The following is a 20,037-nucleotide window of genomic DNA, read 5'->3' as shown; positions in this document are numbered from 1 at the left end:
CTGTGTGAAAATGGGGAAAATAGAGTAGGAAGCAGGAGTATGGAGGACAGATATTTGGACTTAAGTAGGGTGACCATATGGAAAGGAGGACAGGGCTCCTGTATCTTTAACAGTTGCATAGAAAAGGGAATTTCAGCAGGGGTCATTTGTATATATGGAGAACCTGGTGAAATTCCCTCTTCATCACCACAGTTAAAGCTGCAGGAGCTATGCTAGAGTGACCAGATTTAAAAGAGAGCAGGGCACCTGCAGCTTTAACTGGTGTGATGAAGAGGAAAATTCACCAGGTGCTGCATGCATACAAATGACACCTGCTGAACTTCCCTTTTCAATACAACTGTTAAAGATACAGGAGCTCTGTCCTCCTTTTCATATGGTCACCCTAACTTAAGTATTTTAATAAGCCCATATTTTAAGAACAAGGCCTATCTAGACCAGCATTGTGTTTGCACAGTAGCCAGTCAGAGGCCAATGGGAAACCCACAACAAGACATGAATGCAATATCACCCACCCCATGTTTTCCATCAACTGGCTTACAAAGGTATACTGCCTCTGATACTGCACGTAATATAGAGCCACTGTGACAAGTAGCCATTGCTAGCCATATCCTCCATGAAACTGTCTGATCCCACCTTTGCAGACGTCCATGTTTGTGACCATCACTACATTTTGTTATAGCAGTTTTCATAGCTTAACTATGCACTGTATGAAGAAGTACTTTCTGTTATTCGTTCTGAATCTTCCACTATTTAACTTCATTCGATGATCCTGGGTTTTAGTATAATGAGACTTCTCCCTATCCTCTTTCTCTACACTTGCATAATTTTATATAACTCTAACAAGAACAACAATTAGAAATGAAATATGCTCTATACAATTTTTATTTTTAGCTTAGGAAAGAAAGTTAATTATTCTGCCTAGTCTCAGACATTTACTATCCAATAATTTCAGTTTGTTTCTAATCTTGATCATAAATGTTTGATTAGCTTATCTGCCTGAAACACGAACGTAATGCTTTTGTAATCATGGTACAATATCAGTGTTTGGAAATTGTTTTGGTAAAGTGGGAAGTGACAGCGTAGTTTGAGGCATTTCTGGATGACCCTGATTGAAATTTTCCAGACAGTCTTGTTTCTAGACTGCTTGATTTTGTGAGGGCGGGGGTGAAACATGTCTGGTCACACTTTGTTAGGAGAGATACAGGGGGGAAGTGATCCTGTTGATTCTCCTTGACATCTTGGTATTTAATGATACATGTGTTAACTTTGTGGTATCCCTGCCTGGAGTTGGAGGCACCATACTCTGGTGGTCCTACTGCTACATGACTGGCAGATTTCAAATGGTGATGCTAGGGGACGGAGAAACGGACGGACGGACACACACACACACACACACACGGAGTTTCACAGAGGTCTGTTTTATTCCCAATGTTGTTTAATATTTACATGAACCTACTGGGGGAAATCAGTTGGACTTTGGGGTGAAGCATTATGAATAAGTAGTTGATTACCAAATTCTCTCTCTCTCTCTCTCTCTCTTTTATTTAATTCCAGTGTAGCTGTGAATGTCTTAAATAGCTACTTGGAGTCAATAATGGGCTGGGTGGGAGCTAATAAACTGTTTGATCCAAACTGTGCTGTTGGTAGATGGTCCATTGGACCATGGAATTCATATGCAACCTATCCTGGGTGGGATTGTAGTTCCCTTTAAGAGTAGGTTTGCCATTGTGGTTCTCCTAGATCTAGCTTTTCTAAGAGATTCACAAAAGGCATCCATAGTATGGTGTAGCTTCCATCAACTTTGGCTAGAATTCCAGCTATGCTCATTCTGGGACATTATTTGACCAGAATTATTTATGCTTTGGTACCATTATGTTATATGCTGGGCCACCCTTGGAAAGTGTTCAGGACTTAGCTGCTTCAGCAACCACACTCAGTTGGAAGTTGGCATTGTGAAGAAGTTTCTTTAGTACTCAGACCTTCAGTGGCTTCCATTTTGTTTGTGGGTACAGTTCAAAGTGTTCATCTTGACCTACAAAGCCCTAAATGTGCTAAATGACCAGCTTGTCATATATTAACCTGCATATGTTTGAGTAAATATAATTAGGGTTGAAGTGCATAGCTTCCTTGAGCATATAGCCGAGGAGTTGTTTATGAGAATAGCTAAACTATAGTCAGCAATCCAGATAATTAAGGCTACAATCCTACTTGCCTGAGGGTAAGGCCCATTGAAATTAATGAGACTTACTTCTGAATAGACATATATAGGATATCACTGTATGTAATTTTATATTCCAGCAACAAGTATGATTTTAGATCAGCAGACATAACATTTCTGAGCCCTTTCTGTCCTACTTTAGAATATTTAGAAACAAACTTTGAATACCTTCCCAGAATTTTATTAGCACCTATTTTAAAAGTAAGAAACAGGATACATTTTAATGGGCAGAGTTGGTTTATTAATAAAATTCAAAGAAAAGTGATTTGAAGTTTTTGTTTTAGTTTTAGTTAGAATTCATTTCTATTATTATGCATTTTCATTATACATAATAGGTTAGATCCAGACTAATTGAACTTATTACTTATTACTTATCACTATTTAAATCAGTGATACCTAAGTCATGTCAAACTTATCCCATTGATTTCAGTGGGAGATAAATCCAGCTAGCTTTGTCGAGATCCAATGCAACAAAATCTTAATAAATTACTACATTTTTTTTAAAAAAAGTTTAAAAGTATGAACGTTATAACAATATATCTATCATTAACAATTTATTTCAGGTGAAGAGGAACGGCTTATCCCAGACTATCAGCCAAGAAGAAAGAAAAAGGCAAGAGGTACCTTAATTATTATACGCTTTATTTCATTAGCTAGTATGAGCATTTCATATGTTTGCTTTCGGGGGGATGACTTCAGTACATTCTGGTTCTCCTTTTTTCAGTTCCTTTTCTCTGAGCCAAATTATAATAGAGTTCAGCCTTTTTATCCAAACTTTCTTAGGTTATGCAGCTTATGTGGGATAAAACTCTGTCGGCAATAGACAATGAATATATTAAGTACAAAGGCATATGTAAAGTGTGTCTGGTTTGTAGTGAGATGTCCAGTGATGAGAGGCCCAGATAAAAAGGATATGCTGGTTTCATTGGGGCTCTTCCCTAGCTCATACACATGTCCAATGTTAGAAACAAGCAAAATGCAGAAATAGTCCTACTCATAAACACCCCTATTTCTTCAGTACCGTTTTCCTTCTCGGTCAGTAGTGTGATATGTCACATATTTTTGTAAACCGCCCAGAGAGTTCTGTAAAGCGCCCAGAGAGCTTCGGCCATGGGGTGGTATATAAATGTAATAAATAATAATAATAATAATAATAATAATAATAATAATAATAATAATAATAATAATATATTTTCAGATATGAAAGAGATTGTGAGATAACACCTAAGGCTTGGTTCCACAGTAGCCTTTGTAGAAGGCCTGGCCATCCAGTGGAGGCTGCTGCCCAAAGGGAAGGGGAGGCAATTTTTGCCAGTTTGCCTTACACCAACTTCCCATGCTTTTCAGGAAGATCCTTCAATCTTCAAGAACAAATTTTGAGGTGGGAGTGCAAGGGGCTGCGAGGTTGTTTATCTACATGTCCCATGATAGGATCATGTTGCATGGGACATGTAGGATCAGCGCTGAGTTGACTATTAGTCCACTCTGAGTTGACTCACTCATATCCCACCCTTTCGCCCCACTCAATCCTCCTGCTGGTATCCCATCAGCCATTGCTGCCCTCCACACAATGTGATAACCATTGATGGTTCAAATAGCCATCTGTGCACAGCGTTGATTATTTGTGTTGGTTATTTCGGCCAAATAACCAACGGTTGGTTAAAAAGCTCCCTATACACAACATGATATAACCCATGGTGAGTTAAATAACCAACCGACGACTATTTAAACCACCATTGGTTACATTGTGTTGTCTGAACCCAGTCCCTGTGTTTTTAAAATGTAACTTGAGGAGTGACCCTAAAAGTCTCCTGTTTTCTCCTCCTCAGTCCTCTAGAGGCTTCTGCTGTACTCTTTTGGATAATCTCCTCCAGCTCTTTGGGCTTGAACAGCACCTGAAGAGAGCTGTCCCTCAGATCAGTCCTGCCAATTCAGTGAAAGACCATAAAGGAAGGACCTAAAGAGCTTTTTGAGTGTAAGTCAAGTCAGATTTTTAAGCTGAACTATGTCAGTGTAGGGAATGCCAGGGGGGAAACTCACAATCCTAAATCCACTTTCTAGGGACTAAGCTCCACTGAATCCAGTGGAACTTAATTCTGAATGAATGTGCTACGATTGTACTGTTAGTGTATGTAGTTGTCTGGGGAAAAGACAAAGGTTAATGGCAGTTTTCTTCAGCTACAGTCCAAGACAAAAGAAGTTCAAGATCATGCTCAGCTGGGTAGTAATAACTCAGACTTGGGGAAAAAACTGCTGGATGGGAGAGGTACAAGGCCTGTAGAAGATGGGTGGGCGAAAGCTAGGCTTCTGGGATATACTTCATTTTTTTTACTAGAATCCTTAGATCCACCAGACAGAGCCAGATGCAAAAGAAATACAATTGGAAATAAAGAATTATGAACCCAGGAATTTGTTTTGAGAACCAGAACTGAAAGGAGCTCATAGTCCTTCTATGTAATAACCCACTCCTGGTCACTCCAAGTTTTCTTAATTTCAGCAGTATGAATCAGGGTGGAGTGGGGATGTTTTGTTGCTGCTATTGTTAAATAATTGGGAGTCAGACACCCTGCAGGTAGATCCCTATCAATCTTATGTCCACCCTGCTCTAGAATGTGCAGTAAGATAATATATTTTAAATATAGGCATGGAAAATAGTTATGAGATAGGTTTGAAAGACTTTCTGTGGGGGTGTGAGTGATGGGAACAATTTAGCAGCTGAAGGAAACTGGGGAATAGTTGGAGTAGGTGATCTTGGGTGAGTGCTGTAAACCCCTTTTAGCTTGAGGAGGAATAGATACCAAAAGAAGGTACCTTTAAGGTTTGATTCTCCATAGATTGAAATGAGATAGTTGGAATGAGTGTCTTGAGTGCCGCTTTGCTTGTGTGAGTTGGTTATTTAAGCTCTAAAACTGTTACATTTTGAGAATATTGGTTATGAGGTGATTTAAAATAAAATAAATAAAATAACTTCCCATTTAAAGGCAGATATTAAAAGCTACAAGAGGGAACGGTTAATAAGTGATTTTATAAAAAGGACATAGTGGTCTGCCTAGGGCAAACCATGTAATTTATTAATTCAACATGCTAAATAATATATTAATCCAAAGAGAAATAAATAGATTGGCCAAAACACAAATGTTTTTAATACAGCCTTCCCTCACTTCTTGACATCATTATCAGATTCTAACCTTGACTGCAACTTCTTCTCCCAATGTTGCTTTCAAAGCTTCGGTACACATTTGGTCTCTTAAGAGTTCCACCAAGTATTCATAAACTATTAAGCTTTAGGCATCTGTTTGCCGTTGATGCTGTACATTTCATACTATCACTCATGGGGATTGTCAGTTGTCTTGGGTAAGAAATAGTAATTGGCAAATATGCTATCATTCTTCATCTTTGATTAGCATCACTATATTATATTATATTATATTACATGTGATCTCAAATATTCCTTGTTTTGATCCAATCATTTTGAAGTCCATATATATTTGGCTTGTAGCAGATTATCAGTGGCCAACCCATATCTCATTTTTCCTTTCAAAACTGGTATACTGAGCCTTGGTTTGTCAGCTTGGAATGAATCAATGAGGGCTGTCATTGGAACTGGGAACAAAGAATCCTTAAAAAGTATTGAAGACGAGGGCTCCAATGTCCTTTCTCTGAACAAAAATGCACAGATTGGAACAAATTAGTCACAGAACTCTGCTACTCTCTTTAGGCAAATCCTTTCCTCCTGATTAAAGTTAAGATACTACAGCCAGTAAAGGGAGCAGAAATATGAGGGCACGATGATTTGTAGGAAACCTAAATCTTAGCACTTGGACTTCATTTGTCCTCTCTGGTCATTTTATACAAAGCACAGCATGTACATTTGTGTGTGCCTGGTCATGGCTTGAGGACTTTTTAGAAAAACAAACAAACGTGTGGACTGTTTATTATTACAAGATAGCATATTTCAGGCTGCCGGACTAGCATCATTCAAAAGACAGTGGCAACAGAAAACATACCACAATCCTAACTAGTATGTCAAAACATCTTCTCACTGCAACTCCAACCCCACCAAAAGAGGCAAAACACTGCATGGATAATAACTAGATACACCTTTTATATTAGCGTGATTCTTACTAAGCCTGTACCGAAATCTATGTGTGAGTGACTGAAACAAATACACATTCTCCTGCCCCTACTTCAGGTACGTGGAACCTTTTTCAGCACAAGGGTTGAACTCAATTTCAGAGGAGCTCTTGCTTGCATTCCAGGAGTGGGTGGGCTGAAGGCAAAAGGAGTGTGGGGTGGGGGGGAATACAAAAACATACCAGCATATTGTAACTTAAAACTCTTGCTGCCAATAACCCCTTAGGAGAGGCATTTCAACTTTTGAGAATTGGGAAAACTTCACAAAACCTGGGAAACCAGCAAATGCTTGGTGGTTTGGATGGGGGGAACAGATCAGGGCCTGAGAAAGGGTGTGTGGCCATCTGGGGAACCCCAGGGGACTAGATTGGGACCCCAGGAGGGCCTGAGTTTTCCCATCCTTGTAAGCTCTTTGGATCAGGGACCTATCATCTTGCACTCAGTAAAGCATGTTGCATACTGTGGACACAATACAAATAAGTAATACTTGAAACAGACCTCACTGTCAGGTACTTTAATTTAGTCTTTGAGATAGCTGAAGAAGGGAAAAGGGTAGGGGAGAAGGAATGATAGGCTGTGTTGTGTAGGATTTGGCAGAGTGAAGAGAAGAAATAAGTGGGTTGGAAAGGCTTGTGTGGGAGGCTGCACGTGCATTCTGGAGAACTACCCTTTTTTCTTTTCAGCCAGCTGACCTTTTGTAAAAAGCATCTGGCACAGCTGCTTCTCAGTTTCCACTCTTTCAAGGAGCTGAATCTTTCCAGAATTGTTCATTGCCCCAAAGAATGTTCATTAATTGGGGGTGGGGTTGCTTATGCAAGGTTTCCCAGATGGATGAATGGATCTCTCTCTCTCTCTCTCTCTCTCTCTCTCTCTCTTTATTTATTTATTACATTTATATACCGCCCCACAGCCGAAGCTCTCTGGGCGGTTCACAAAAGTTAAAACAGTAAATATTAAAAAGTATACAAAATTTAAAAACCATCAGAAACATAAAAACAAGAGTATAAAAACAAGAGTATCCATTTCTCTTTGTTAAAAAACCCTGTTCTTTATTACAACGTTATTGCCTTTACCTCAGCTACAAAAACAGACATATCTTTTAGAAATGACTGCCTTTTAATTTTTGCAGCATTGCATGTATCTGTTGTTACTGATTTCTAAAGTATGTGTTAGTATAGCAGGCACTTTAAAATTGTTAGCATTTCTTTCTTGCAACAAACCTTTGCGGGTGGGTTTGTCTGAGAGACTGGCCCAATTCAAATATAATGGTCTTGGTCTGAAACATCCTTTACTAGACTGAGAATGAGCATTGTGCCCACTGACTCCCTCTTCCCTTCTTGAGCATCCCTTAAAGCCAAGGGATTTGTTAAACTGTACTTTCCTGTAATTTTCTGAACTGGGGAAACTGAGCAAATTTAATCACAGTTCACCAACCAGTATACGAAGGAAGAGGGCCTTCTCAGTGGTGGCCCCCTGTTTATGGAACAATCTCCTGAGTGAGGCCCGCCTGACAACAATATTGTTATTGTTTTGGCACAAGATTAAGTAAGACCTTCTTCTACTCTCAGGTATTTGGCAGCATATCATAAGATTTTTAATCAAGTCCTGGGATTGCTTATTGTTGAGTGTAAATTGTGTGTGTGTGTGTGTGTGTGTGTGTGTGTGTGGTCTGTTTATATGGTTGTATGCAAATGGTTTTTTATATTATGTCCAATACTGTATTTTAAGGCCTTTAATCTTTGTAAACCACCAGAGAGCTTTGTATGTAAATGTAATGTAATTAATGAAACCAGGATCTGATCCCACAGCCACAATGCTTTTTCTCAGTCCCATAAGCTATAGTTTACCCAAAAGCAATAATTACTTCTAAACCGAGCCATAGTGACCCAACTTTGATGGTGGGTATTTCACAACCAAACCAACCCCTCTAGCCACTGCACTCATGAAGTTCTGCTTCTCATATTGCAGATTTTGCCCTTAATGGCAAAGTCAAAAGTCTGGGTTTATTTCATTGCGAAAAACCATTCCACAGAAGTTCATTTTTATTAGCCCTGGTCGAGAAGGGTATTATTTTGTAATGTATATGTGTTGATTATAGATTTCCCTCCCACCCGCAGCAAAGTTCATGCTAAATATAAAACATGTTAAGTGGTCCTCACATGTTTATTTTGTGCACCTTTGAAATATATTTTGCAAATAAATATATTTTGTGAAATGTGCAGTGCAATCTACTGGAAAATACCAGAGCTGTTTTAAGACTGTGGTGGTATATTTTTGTTCAAAATGCCTATTGCAGAGAGATGCTACTGTGAAATAACTTGTTGCCTAAAACTAAAAGAATTGAGTTCATTGTGTCTTTCTTTTCTTCTCCAACATGCAGGCTATATTTGAAGTAATATCTTCAGAACATTCATATTTGCTCAGCCTGGAGATTCTGATCCGGATGTTTAAGAACTCTAAAGAACTAGCTTCTACAATGACCAAGATAGAAAGCCATCACCTTTTTTCCAATATTGCTGATGTTTGTGAAGCAAGTAAGAAGTAAGTTTTAACCCGAGATACCCCCTCTTTTTTTTTCCTTTTCTCTTTTTTTTGCTTCTAGGAACTTTTATTTCCTTTACAGTGCCAGTCCTGTGCATGACTATTCAGAAACAAGCTCCACTGAATTCAGTGGGACTTACTCCCAGATAAGTGTGTATTTAATCGAAGCAACTTGATAAATAAGATGTAATCTGTATGGTCAGGATCATGTTCAGAGGAAAACTCATGGGCATGATATTTTTTTCCATTCCAGATTATTCTTCATAAGGCTTAACAGAGAGCCTTTCCATGCATGTCTGTAAGAGTGTATGTACAGACTATTAGGAAGAAAGCCAGTGTGGTGTAGTGGCTAAAGTGTGGGACTGGGAGTTGGGAGATCCGGGTTCTAGTCCCCACTCAGCCATGGAAACCCACTGGGTGACTTTGGGCCAGTCACAGACTCTCAGCCCAACCCACCTCACAGGGTTGTTGTTGGGAGGAAAAAATGGAGAGGAGGAGGAGGATTATGTATGCCGCCTTGGGTTCCTTGGAGGAAAAAAGGCAGGATATAAATGCAATAATAAATAAATAAAAATAATAAATAAGAAAGGAAAGTCTCTAAGCGCCTCCTATATATCCATCCACACCTTTTATTCACTGAATACCTGAGTTTCAGAGATAGAGTAACTGGACTGAGTAGAATGGGAGAGGGGTGGGTGGGTTATGAAAGCATTTACAGGCCTCGCATTTCCCAGACTGTCCTGATCAACTGCCTGTACATGTGCTGAAGAGGAAAAACAGGACTCTAGTAAGTCATATGGAAATTTCTCTGCCTCAGTTCAGACAGCACGTTAGTCAACGCAGTGTGAAAACTCTCCACGCAACGTGTTCTAACTCCACCATTGTGTGACTCTGGGCTTGAGTAAAATCCATCATGATGTTTGATTGATAGTTCCTCCACCCATGGTCCTCCCAATGGTATCCCATCAGCCATTGCTGCAAAAATCCCAGCAGCTCTCCTAGAGCAGCACTTCCTCCTTTCGCCGCTCTTGCCTGAGAACTCTGTAGCCAATGGGAAAAGTCAATGTAATGGCAAACTACACGGAGCCTGCCACACAACACGCAACACAACAGTTGTGCAGGGTATTCTCCTCTGAACAGCATGGATATTGTGCATGGAATATTTTTTTAAAAAAACTCCACTGTTCCGTGGAGTTTACCCGCCAGACAACACATTTCTCAACGATGGTGTCAAAACTCCACCGTGGCCTTCTAAAACCACCATTGAGAAATATGTTGTCCGAACTGAGCCTCTGTGTGCAGGCCAGGGTATTGTGTGCTGCATATTCTGCATACTTTGTGTACTGCGTACGTGCAAAAGAACGGATCATGCTCTATGAATGGAACTGGATCTTTGCTTGCTGTATTTGATAAATAAGCAATTCTGAAGTGGTTCTAAAATTAAGCAGCTTTTCTCTTTTGCATTGGAAGCTACAGCAGAAATGAAAGGGGAAGCTGCAGTGTTTTCCCCTCATGTGTACATATCATGTTTCCTGGATCCCAATTCCTTATGCCCAATTGTCGTTCTTAAGTCCTATTGAAATCAGTCAGTTTTAAGCATGTTTGATGGGCTGCAGGATTGCAGTTTAAAACTAAAAACATCATTTTTTAAAAAAAATATGTTATTCTTTTCTTATGATTACTGCTTGAAATCATATTGGGATATATATCTTTACCCAAGGGATATTTTAAGAGATTGCTTTCACACAAAATGTTGCAGATTTGTTATACTGCCCCATTAACAATGGATTTACTGATTTGTTGTTTTAAATGTTGGCAGATAATCAGTTGGCAGATACTGTAAAATATGAACAGTGTTAAACTTTGACAGATTTCTTTCATTAAGCATTTCTCATTTGGAATTGCTGTATCTCTTCTGGTTTTAAACCAAACAAAAAGCCTTTTCCAAACATTTAGAGTTGTGTGGGAACAAGATTCATCCAACTTAAACTCGTATTGTCTATGATACAATTGCATTTCAGCAATTTAAAATGAGTGATTGCGAAATGTATGATGCTCTTGTTTCACAACAACTTTGGAAAATAGTTTGTTGATACTTTATATTGTGATCTAGATTGTCTCTCTGTGTGTCTATGTGTGTGCGCGCGAATTGCCATGCATTTCTGATATTTGGACTGAACTGCAGGACTGTACTACTTTATTTATTTATTTATTACATTTTTATACCGCCCAATAGCCGAAGCTCTCTGGGCGGTTCTTGTTTTACGAGGTGGTATATTGGAACAATCTATTTAGTCACTTACTAGGGTAGTAAGCTCTGTTGGCCACAGTGGAACTTAGTTTTGAGTAAATATGCATAGGATTGCACTGTTAGCATATTGAATCATTACTTATAGAAGCAATATCTTTCCCTCCTATATTTCTATTACTGTTTTATATTGGTTATTTGTACTCATGCTAAGAATATAAAAACTAATATGTCAAATATTCTTTAGTCAAATGTTTGAGTGGCAAGGACATTTAACTGTGAAATTGGTTGTATAAAGCCCTCAGCATTTTAGAGCAATCAAGTATTATCATACCTGGTGTATGAAACTTTTGTTTAGACCTAAATATAGTCAATAGCTCTGAAGATTGTTCCCTTACTTGGTCGTAATAGTTACTTTAATATATTAGAAAGAGAGGCCGCTACATTTTTCCTAACAATTCTCAGTCCTTGAAATAGCAGTAGAGAAACCAGAAAGATCTTTTCAAACTAAGGAATATCAGAAAGATCTGATATTCCTTAGTTTGAATTAATGTCCCTGTTTTCAAAGTTGGTTAAACCTCTCCGAAGCAAACACAAAATGAAGGCTCATTCTTATGCCATTTACTTCAGAGTTGCCTTACTACCTTATATGGTATTAATGAAATAATAGACAGTTGCTCTGGGGTTGTATACCTTGCTGCTTAGTATGTTAAAAAAAATGACTCTCCTCTAAAATTAGAGCGGTGTAATTTGTCTCAATATTACTCTGGCAGATTGCCCTGTGTGCTCAGCATGCTTTGTTATCTTATTTAACTGCATACTTAATTTCCCCTTTCTTTGCTTTTGTTTTTCTTTTCTTCTGGACCAGCACTGTTTTACTACTTCCCTAGTTTATTATTTAGATTTGTGGCTTCCTTTATCTTTGAAAGCGGCAGAGAGATCACTAAAGAAAGTATTCTATTAAAACAATAGCAAAAGACTCTGGGATACATATGTTTTAAGCACTGTTTTATTATATAGTCCATCTCTTCTTCAAGGGGCTCAAAGAGGCTTACTTCTGAGTTGCCCATCTGTGAATGGACGGGATCCTTCTGTTCACAGAAGGGACTCTGGAATCAGGGGTGGATGGGAGGAAAGCAATCTTTGCTGATTTCGCCTTTGCTCTGCATCCCCCTGCACCATCTTCCCATGCTGTTGTGGAGGGTCCCCCAACCCTCCAGAGCAGATTTCTGTGGTGTGGATTTCTGTGGTTGCATGGGGAAGGGGGAATGGTAAAAATCCTCTCCTGCTCCTTCTTCCAGTGGGGGCATTGTGGGAGCAGAGTTCTATTCAGGGGAACTTATGATCCAAGCTGTGGTGTTTGTCCTCAGAACAGCCCTGTAATGTCTGCTCTGCTGAAAAAGAGTAACAAACTCACGGCCATTCAATGCTATGTGAGGATTTGAACCTAGATTTTCTATATTCTAGTCCAAGTTTGGGAAAGCTTTTTCCTATGAAGGGGAAGTCAGTCAGTGTCCAAAGCTGATCGTGAGCAGTTTGCACCTCTCTCTGTGCCATATTGTTCTCTCTTATTCTGTGCTACTCCCATCTCTCCATCCATTTTGTCTCCTCCTCCCTTCCCCATTTTCCTCTCTTTGCCAGAGGTCTGAACTGATCACTTACAGAAGCCTTCTCCTCACCCTTCCATTGCTACGGCCATTTTGGCTTCCCTTTCTTTGACAGCAGTCTAAATTGCTTGCTTACAGAATGCAGAGTCCAACTTCCATCATCCCCCACCACATTTTTCTTTTCTACTCTCCTTCTCTCCCTCCACCCACATGTAATTACTCTGAGGTCTTCATGAAATTAAACTAAGGGCCTCTTGCGGCCCGTGCGCTACAGATTCCTCATCCCAGTTCTAGGATGAGGAATGGGTTCAGCATCTTGAATAACTCCTTGAGAGTTCTAGCTGGCTCTGACTGAAATCCAGGATGGGATCACAGCCCCATTCAAATGGGAGCCAGAAGCTTCCACTGGCATTTGTGTGTTTTGCCTGGGTTGTGTTTGTTTGTATGTGTATCTGATTTGTTTGTTTGTGTGTGCATTTTGGCTGCTTTTATGCACGTGTGTGGATATGCTGTTTTTTTCTGTATTTCTTTCTCTGAGCATCCCCAGTTTGCTTTCTGTGAAATTAGTGTTTGGTTTTGCTTTGCTTTGCTTTGCTTTGTGGGGCAAATATAAGATTTGTCATTTTGGAAGTTAAAAATCCACCCAGAGTTGCACTCAGTTTCTTGGCAAGGAATTTGGGGCTCATCAGTTTGCCTTCTATAAAATGTGTATTAGAGCTGATGGGTTCAAAAGAGTGTTTTTGTATTTTGTAGCTCAGACTTTGCCTGTGCCTTGTATTTAGTTTCTTCGAAAAGTTACTTTTCTTTGAGCCTCACTATTTTGCCCTCTGCGAAACAGGTGGTTTTTTGACCGGCCAAGACAACCATGGTAACTATTTTGTGAGAGTGCCCATGGTACTCTCTCATAAGAAAAGTAAGACCAAGGGTCCATCTAGTCCAGAATTCTGCTCACACAGTGGCCAGCCAGCTGTCAACCAGGAACCCACAAGCAGGACATGAGTTCAACAGCACCCTCCCACCCTTGTTCCCCAGGAACTAGTGTACATAGGCTTACTGCCTGTCATACTGGCGGTAGCAAACACCCATCAGGACTACTAGCCATTGATAGTCTTCTCCTCCAGGAATTTATCCAACCCCCTTTTAAAGCCATCCAAATTGGTGGCCATCACTACATCTTGTGGTAGTGAATTACATAATAATAATATATTTATTTATTTCTTATCCACCTCTCCCTCTAGATTGAGGTGGGGTACAACACAAATATAAAGCACCATAAAATACATATAATTGATTAAACAATATAAAACTAATACATTATTAAAAGGCATCTTAAAATTCAAATAGGTAGGCCTTCTGGAAAAGATTAGTCTTGAAGGCTTTCTTAAATTCCGGAAGACTATTAAATTGACGAATCTCTCCCGGTAGGCCATTCCACAGTCTGGGAGCGGCAGAAGAGAAGGTCCTCTGGGTAATGCTCATCAGCCTAGTTTTTGCTGACTGAAGTAAATTCTTCCTAGAGGACCTGAGTGTACGGGGCGGATTGTACAGGAGAAGGCGATTCCGCAGGTAACTTTGACCCAAACCATGTAGGGCTTTAAAGGAACCAACACTTTATACTTTGTCCAGAAACTAATTGGCAGCCAGTGTAGTGATTTTAAAGCTGGTGTAATATGGTCACCCCTAGACCATATTAGTGACCAACCTGGCTGCCATATTCTGCACTAGTTGAAGTTTCCAGACTAGGCATAAAGGTAGCCCTATGTACAGCGCATTGCAGAAGTCAAGCTTCGAAGTTACCAGTGCATGCACTACCATCTTTAGGTCTTCCAACTCTAGGAAGGGGCTCAGCTGGCATATTAGCCAAAGCTGATAGTAGGCAGTCCTGGCCATCACATCTTTCTGGGTTGTCATTTGGAGCAACAGATCCATGAGTACCCCCAAGCTGCGAACACAATCTTTCAGGGGGAGTATAACCCCATCCAGAACTGGTTGACACACCTCCAAACCCACGTTTAGTTTAATTATGCTCTCAAAATTTGAAATATGCCCACTAGCCACAAATGGTTGATGACCCCTGGCCTCTAACATCCTTAGAATGCAGATATTGTATTAACATTTTATCTATAATTTCTATAGCACCTTGCAGTACGCAGAGTATTTCACTTTCAATATTTTGCTTATCCTCAGACGAACTCTGTTGCTTCAATTTTGCAGGTGGGGAATTGAAACTAGAAGGGAGTTTCCCTGAACCATCCACCTATTAATTCATGGCTGATTTTGTACGTGAGCCTAGATCTTTTTGCCTGCCAGATCTTAGTGATTCCACATTTATGACTCATGTAATTATACATGATGGGAGGAGTTGATACCATTCCTTCATTGTAACTATTTATTCATTGACAGAACGGTCCGGTGATTGGGCTATAAACTGCAGATAATATCTAGAGGTTGATGCTTTTTAGTTTTTTTATTTAAAAAAGCATATAAAGTGTGCATTATATTTATGCGGAGTGAGAGAAATACTTTCTTGAATTCATAGCCGTCTAATAAAACAGATCATAAGTAGATTCCAAAAAGAGGAATTTTTTCATGCTTTGCATAATTACTGTAAGGAATACATTAATTTAAGGAATACAGGGTATATTAACGTTAGTTTAGAGACAAAGCCATGATCAACAGCTTCTTATGATGTATTTGTTACTGATAGCAGTGGCACAAGATGTTCCACCGCCTGAGGTGGGAGAACATGCGCTGCTGCTCCCCCACTTACTGTTGCTGCCTCTGAGGTGCCCAATTATTGCCCCCAGAACAAGAAATCACATTGGGCAGCCTCTCCAGAAAGCAGCCCTGACCCGAATGTTGTGGTTGGAGGGTTCTTTCATCAAACTGAGGCATTGTGAAGTTGCCATGGAGGTTGCCTGCGCGACTTTCCCAGAGCAAGAGATTAGGCAGAAAAGGCTCTTCAGAAATTCCAACTGCCTAACCTCTTGCTCTGGGAGAGGCCTCAAAGTGGGAGATTGGGCAAGTGGCCTCTTCAGAGGCCCCACCCACCCAATCTCTTGCTCTGAGCCCTCTCCCAAACTGAGAGTTCGGGCAGGTGTCCTCAACTGGAGATCTCAACCAACCTGATCTCTTGTTCTGGGATAGTCTTTAGAATGAGATTTGGGTCCAAGGAGCCCTACTGGCTGCCCTACTGGCTGCCCTACTGGCCACTGTGGCATTTTCTGCAGATCAGGAGGGGTGATCCACCTCTTCTGATCTGCTCCCTGAGCAGGTGATTTACTTTGCCTCATGTGAGTGCTGGCCCTCACTACTGCTAGACTGGCTTTACCATATCAGACAAAATCTGGGGGAATCAGATGCCCGACTATTACTTAACATTACAAAAGAAAAAGGGGAAAACCCACTCACATAGAAATTATCTTGTCGGAAACTAGCTTCTAGTCTTACTGCTGAGGTGGCATACAAAGGGTATAACATGGTGTATAAGTACATTAAGTTCTCTTGTTGCAGCAACAGGTATAATATTTGCCCTTGGGCATTGATTAATGCTAGAACTCTTAATCAGTTGAGTTACTGTTTACCTTCTCTTAGTAGAAACTTGTTGTGCAGGATTATATTTCATTTGGTATCTTGGCTGAGCAGAACAGTTATCTCATGTACTTTATCAGTCCATCTCTGAACTATCCTGGCACTCAGCTGTGGAAATAAGACACCTGCTTCTTTGCAAGAACAGGGATTTGTTCAAGTCTTTAAAATTGTGATGCTTTCATAGGATTCCATCCTCCTCTACTTGTGGAGGGCATCTTTCTGAAGAGGAGAGTCTCCTGCATCTGTAGAGGCGCTCTGTGTGATTTTAAAAGCTGATTTTCCAGCATTCTGAATTGTGTAGAAAAGCCTCCATGAATACAGGTGGTTTTTCTATTCAGAAATCCACCCTTCTTGAGTAGAGAATGACAGAAATATATGAGGAGGGGGATAGGGCTGGATTTCTCTCCCTCCCTCATGTGTTTATGTTACACACACAAGAAATGCCTGAATAGGGCTAGAGTTTATCCATGTTACATTTCAAAAGCCTATTTTGTGAATATTCAATACATCAACTAGGCTGATTATGTTCACTTCTGAAATACAAGTCGGTAAAGATTTTTGTAAGGAATTCTGACTCCTTTAAAAGAAACTGAGAAACACAGGGAAATAGTACACCTGGCTAAAATTATAATTTATATTGACTTTTTAACAAAAGTCTTCTGGCTTTAGTACTGTTTTTCTACAACTTATAGTAAAGACTAAACTCTGCATTCTCCTTCTTAGAACTAAAATGAAAACATTTTATTTCCAGGGTAGGTTTTTGTTCCGTTTAAAAAATGTTTTTAAAAGTGCTTTGAAATGTCAGTGTTTAACAGATCCATCTGACCTAGTCTGTGGAAATAAGTTTGGCTTAATTTTCTGAAGCACATGTACAGAATCTCCCCTTTCTGCCTCTTATTTTTACACAGAGTAGTTTATCCAAGTTTATTTGGTTTGGACATAATGCTAAGCAAAACAGGCAACCAAAATGAACGAGGGGATCGAGCTGCTTCCTTATGAGGAAAGGTTACAGTGTTTGGGTCTGTTTAGTTTAAAAACGTGGTGAGTAAGCAGGCGCATGATAAAGGGATGTACAATTCTGCATGGTGTGGAGAAAGTGAATAACTAAAAGTTCTTCTTTTCTCTCGTAATAGTTGAACCAATGAAAATGAATGGCGGCAGATTTAGGACAGATAAAAGAAGTACTTTTTGACCCAACACATAGTTAAATTATGGAATTGGGTCCCAGTCTCCTTTCTTAGCAGAGGAGGGGGTGCATTATCTGGGCATTTCTAAGCACTGAGCAAGAAAAAGGTTCTCATGTCTGATCAGCTATTGATCAGAAATAAGGGCATTTCCCTGCCTGGAGATAGAAGGAGTGGGCTGGGGAAGAAGTTGGCAAGTTATGAAATATCTCTGCATGCTGTATTTGGCCCATGGGCTGTACATTCCCCATGCCTGCTGTGAATCATAGTTGAGACTATTCTAGTTTGTCATAATGAGTTATAGTTAATTTAAAATGGAAAAGAAAGCGTCTGATGTCCTTCTTATAGCCACTCCAGAAACAGAGAGATGAGGGGGCAGGTTAGAGTCTGAGGCTTTTTCACATACCAAACCATAGTTTGGCATTACGTCTGAACGCAAACAAATGCTACAATCCAGAAGGATCCTGCTGTGCCCTTTCAGCTTGGTACTTTTGGTTCATATTTGCCTTTTAAAAGCCCCTCCAGCAAGCCTCGTGTGGCGCAGAGTGGCAAGCGGAGGTTACTGCAGCCAAAACTCTCCCCACGGCCTGAGTTCGATCTCAGCGGAAGCTGGTTCTCAGGCAGCCGGCTCAGGTCGACTCAGCCTTCCATCCTTCCGAGGTCGGTAAAATGAGTACCCAGCTAGCTGAGGGAAAGGTAACTGCGACTGGGGAAGGTAATGGCAAACCACCCCGCTACAAAGTCTGCCAAGAAAACGCCAGCAAAAGCAGGCATCCCTCTAGGAGTCAGCAATGACTCAAGTGCTTGCACGAGAGGTTCCTTTTCTTTCCTTTCCTGGGAGAGATACTGGTTCAATGCACATGCCAGCCAGATGCACATACTATCTTTGTGGCCCAGGCTCAGGTAACATTAGTCATGACTAAGAGTGCAATCTTATTCACACTTATCCATGTCTTGGCTGTGCCACATAAGGCTACGGGTGATAGAATCCCCCTCTGCAAAGGAACCCCCTGTCTAGATTCTGACTTTTCTCAACCTCACTGGAGCCAGAAATCTCCCAACAACACAAAAACTCTCTTCTGAGCAAGAAACAAGGGCCACACATCCCTTTTTCAGATTGGGACTGTGATGCTTTGGGAGAGGAAGATTTCAGCCTCCCCCTCCCTGCCCCTTCGTTTTCATCCCATAATTCCACCTCATTTGGAATCAATGGAGATTTTTTTCTTTCTTTTTTTTAACCCCCTCACCCCCTTGTGTGGGGAAGGGTAATGGAATTTCAGGATGAAAACAGCAGGAGAAAGCATAAATCCCCCCCTCTCTCAGAGCGCCATGGTCTCGATCTGCATCCGGGCTGCGTGATTTTACACTGAGACAAATAATCCCAATCACCCAGCTCTGTTATGCATGATTTGAATAACATTTAGTTGGCCCTCAGTTGCTTGGCTGAAGGGACAGTACAAAGTCAAGGAACGATGGTAGTGGAAGGAAATAGTCCAACTGAGCCCTCCTTTCCTCCACTCTTGAAGCAGGAACAAATCCAGGAAGCATGAGAGAGTAGCGTTCTCTGGCTGTCTCCCCCACCTCAGCTAAGCAGATCTCTCAGCTGGAGGCAGTTCTGCTGCTTGCTTCCCTTGAGTTTGGCAGATTGAGAGATAAAGAGGCAAGAACAGTGAGTGTGGTAATGAGGGAGGGAGAGCACAAGGGGCCTGGTAGGCACACTTGGGGGCGGGTGGGTCTGGGTTGGTGCATGTTCACCCATGGATACCACGTTGAAGATATTTAGTTTGACATAGGTTTACTATCTCCTGCTATTTCTGAGAACAAGCTGCCTTAAGTCACAGCCAACTTTAGTTGTTTAGGACTTATGTGTGTACATTTCTAGGGTGCAAACTTCTGATTGATATATCAATTAATGGAAACGGTAAGATGACTTTGAAAAAGGTTTGTTGTCGGTCTTTCCAGAAGGCTCTGAGATTGACATACCCATCCCTGACAGATCTAAGCATTCTTTGATAGGGTTAGGTTGCAAGCTTGAAAAGTCTGTAACTGTACTTGTATGCTGCATAGTGAAAAGACAGTAGTTCACTCAAAAATGAGGAAATATTTCTGAAATGTAATTTTACCTTTTCTATTATCTCTGTAATTTTGGAGGTCTTGCAAATACAAATAAGTGGAGGTGATCACTGACTTGCATTAGGGATGTAAAGGTGCCCCTTCTGGAAAATCAGGGTGTGTGTGTGGGGGTCTTTAAGACCCCCACACTCCCACCCCATTTCTTCTGAGTTGTACCCTGTTTCTTCTGAGAAAGCAAGGGTGCCAGGCATGGATGGTGGTTGAAGTGGGTGCGGGCACCCCTTCCCACCTCACCCTATGCCTGGCACCCTCACTTTCACAGAAGAAATATGGTGCTTTCCCAGCTCCCTGTAGGAGCATGGAGATAGAGATTGCAAGGGGGAAACCAGCACCACTGCTCAGGCGGGAGGGCTGCAGCTTATTAGCCATTCGTGTGGCGGG

General features: G+C 40.7%; 1 protein-coding gene across 1 annotated transcript in view; it reads left to right on the top strand.

The window, feature by feature from the left end:
- The window catches only part of ARHGEF26 (Rho guanine nucleotide exchange factor 26), a 78,790-nt gene that overhangs the window by 19,436 nt on the left and 39,317 nt on the right, over positions 1 to 20,037 (top strand). The window contains exons 5-6 of the mRNA XM_063132086.1: positions 2,782 to 2,838; positions 8,733 to 8,893. Of these exons, the coding sequence (XP_062988156.1) occupies positions 2,782 to 2,838; positions 8,733 to 8,893 (218 nt within the window). The remainder of the gene's footprint in view (positions 1 to 2,781; positions 2,839 to 8,732; positions 8,894 to 20,037) is intronic.

Source organism: Elgaria multicarinata, chromosome 8 (genome assembly GCF_023053635.1).
Source record: "Elgaria multicarinata webbii isolate HBS135686 ecotype San Diego chromosome 8, rElgMul1.1.pri, whole genome shotgun sequence".
NCBI lineage: Eukaryota > Metazoa > Chordata > Lepidosauria > Squamata > Anguidae > Elgaria > Elgaria multicarinata.
The sequence above is the reverse complement of the archived record's forward strand: the minus strand, read 5'-3'. Positions and strand labels throughout refer to the sequence as shown.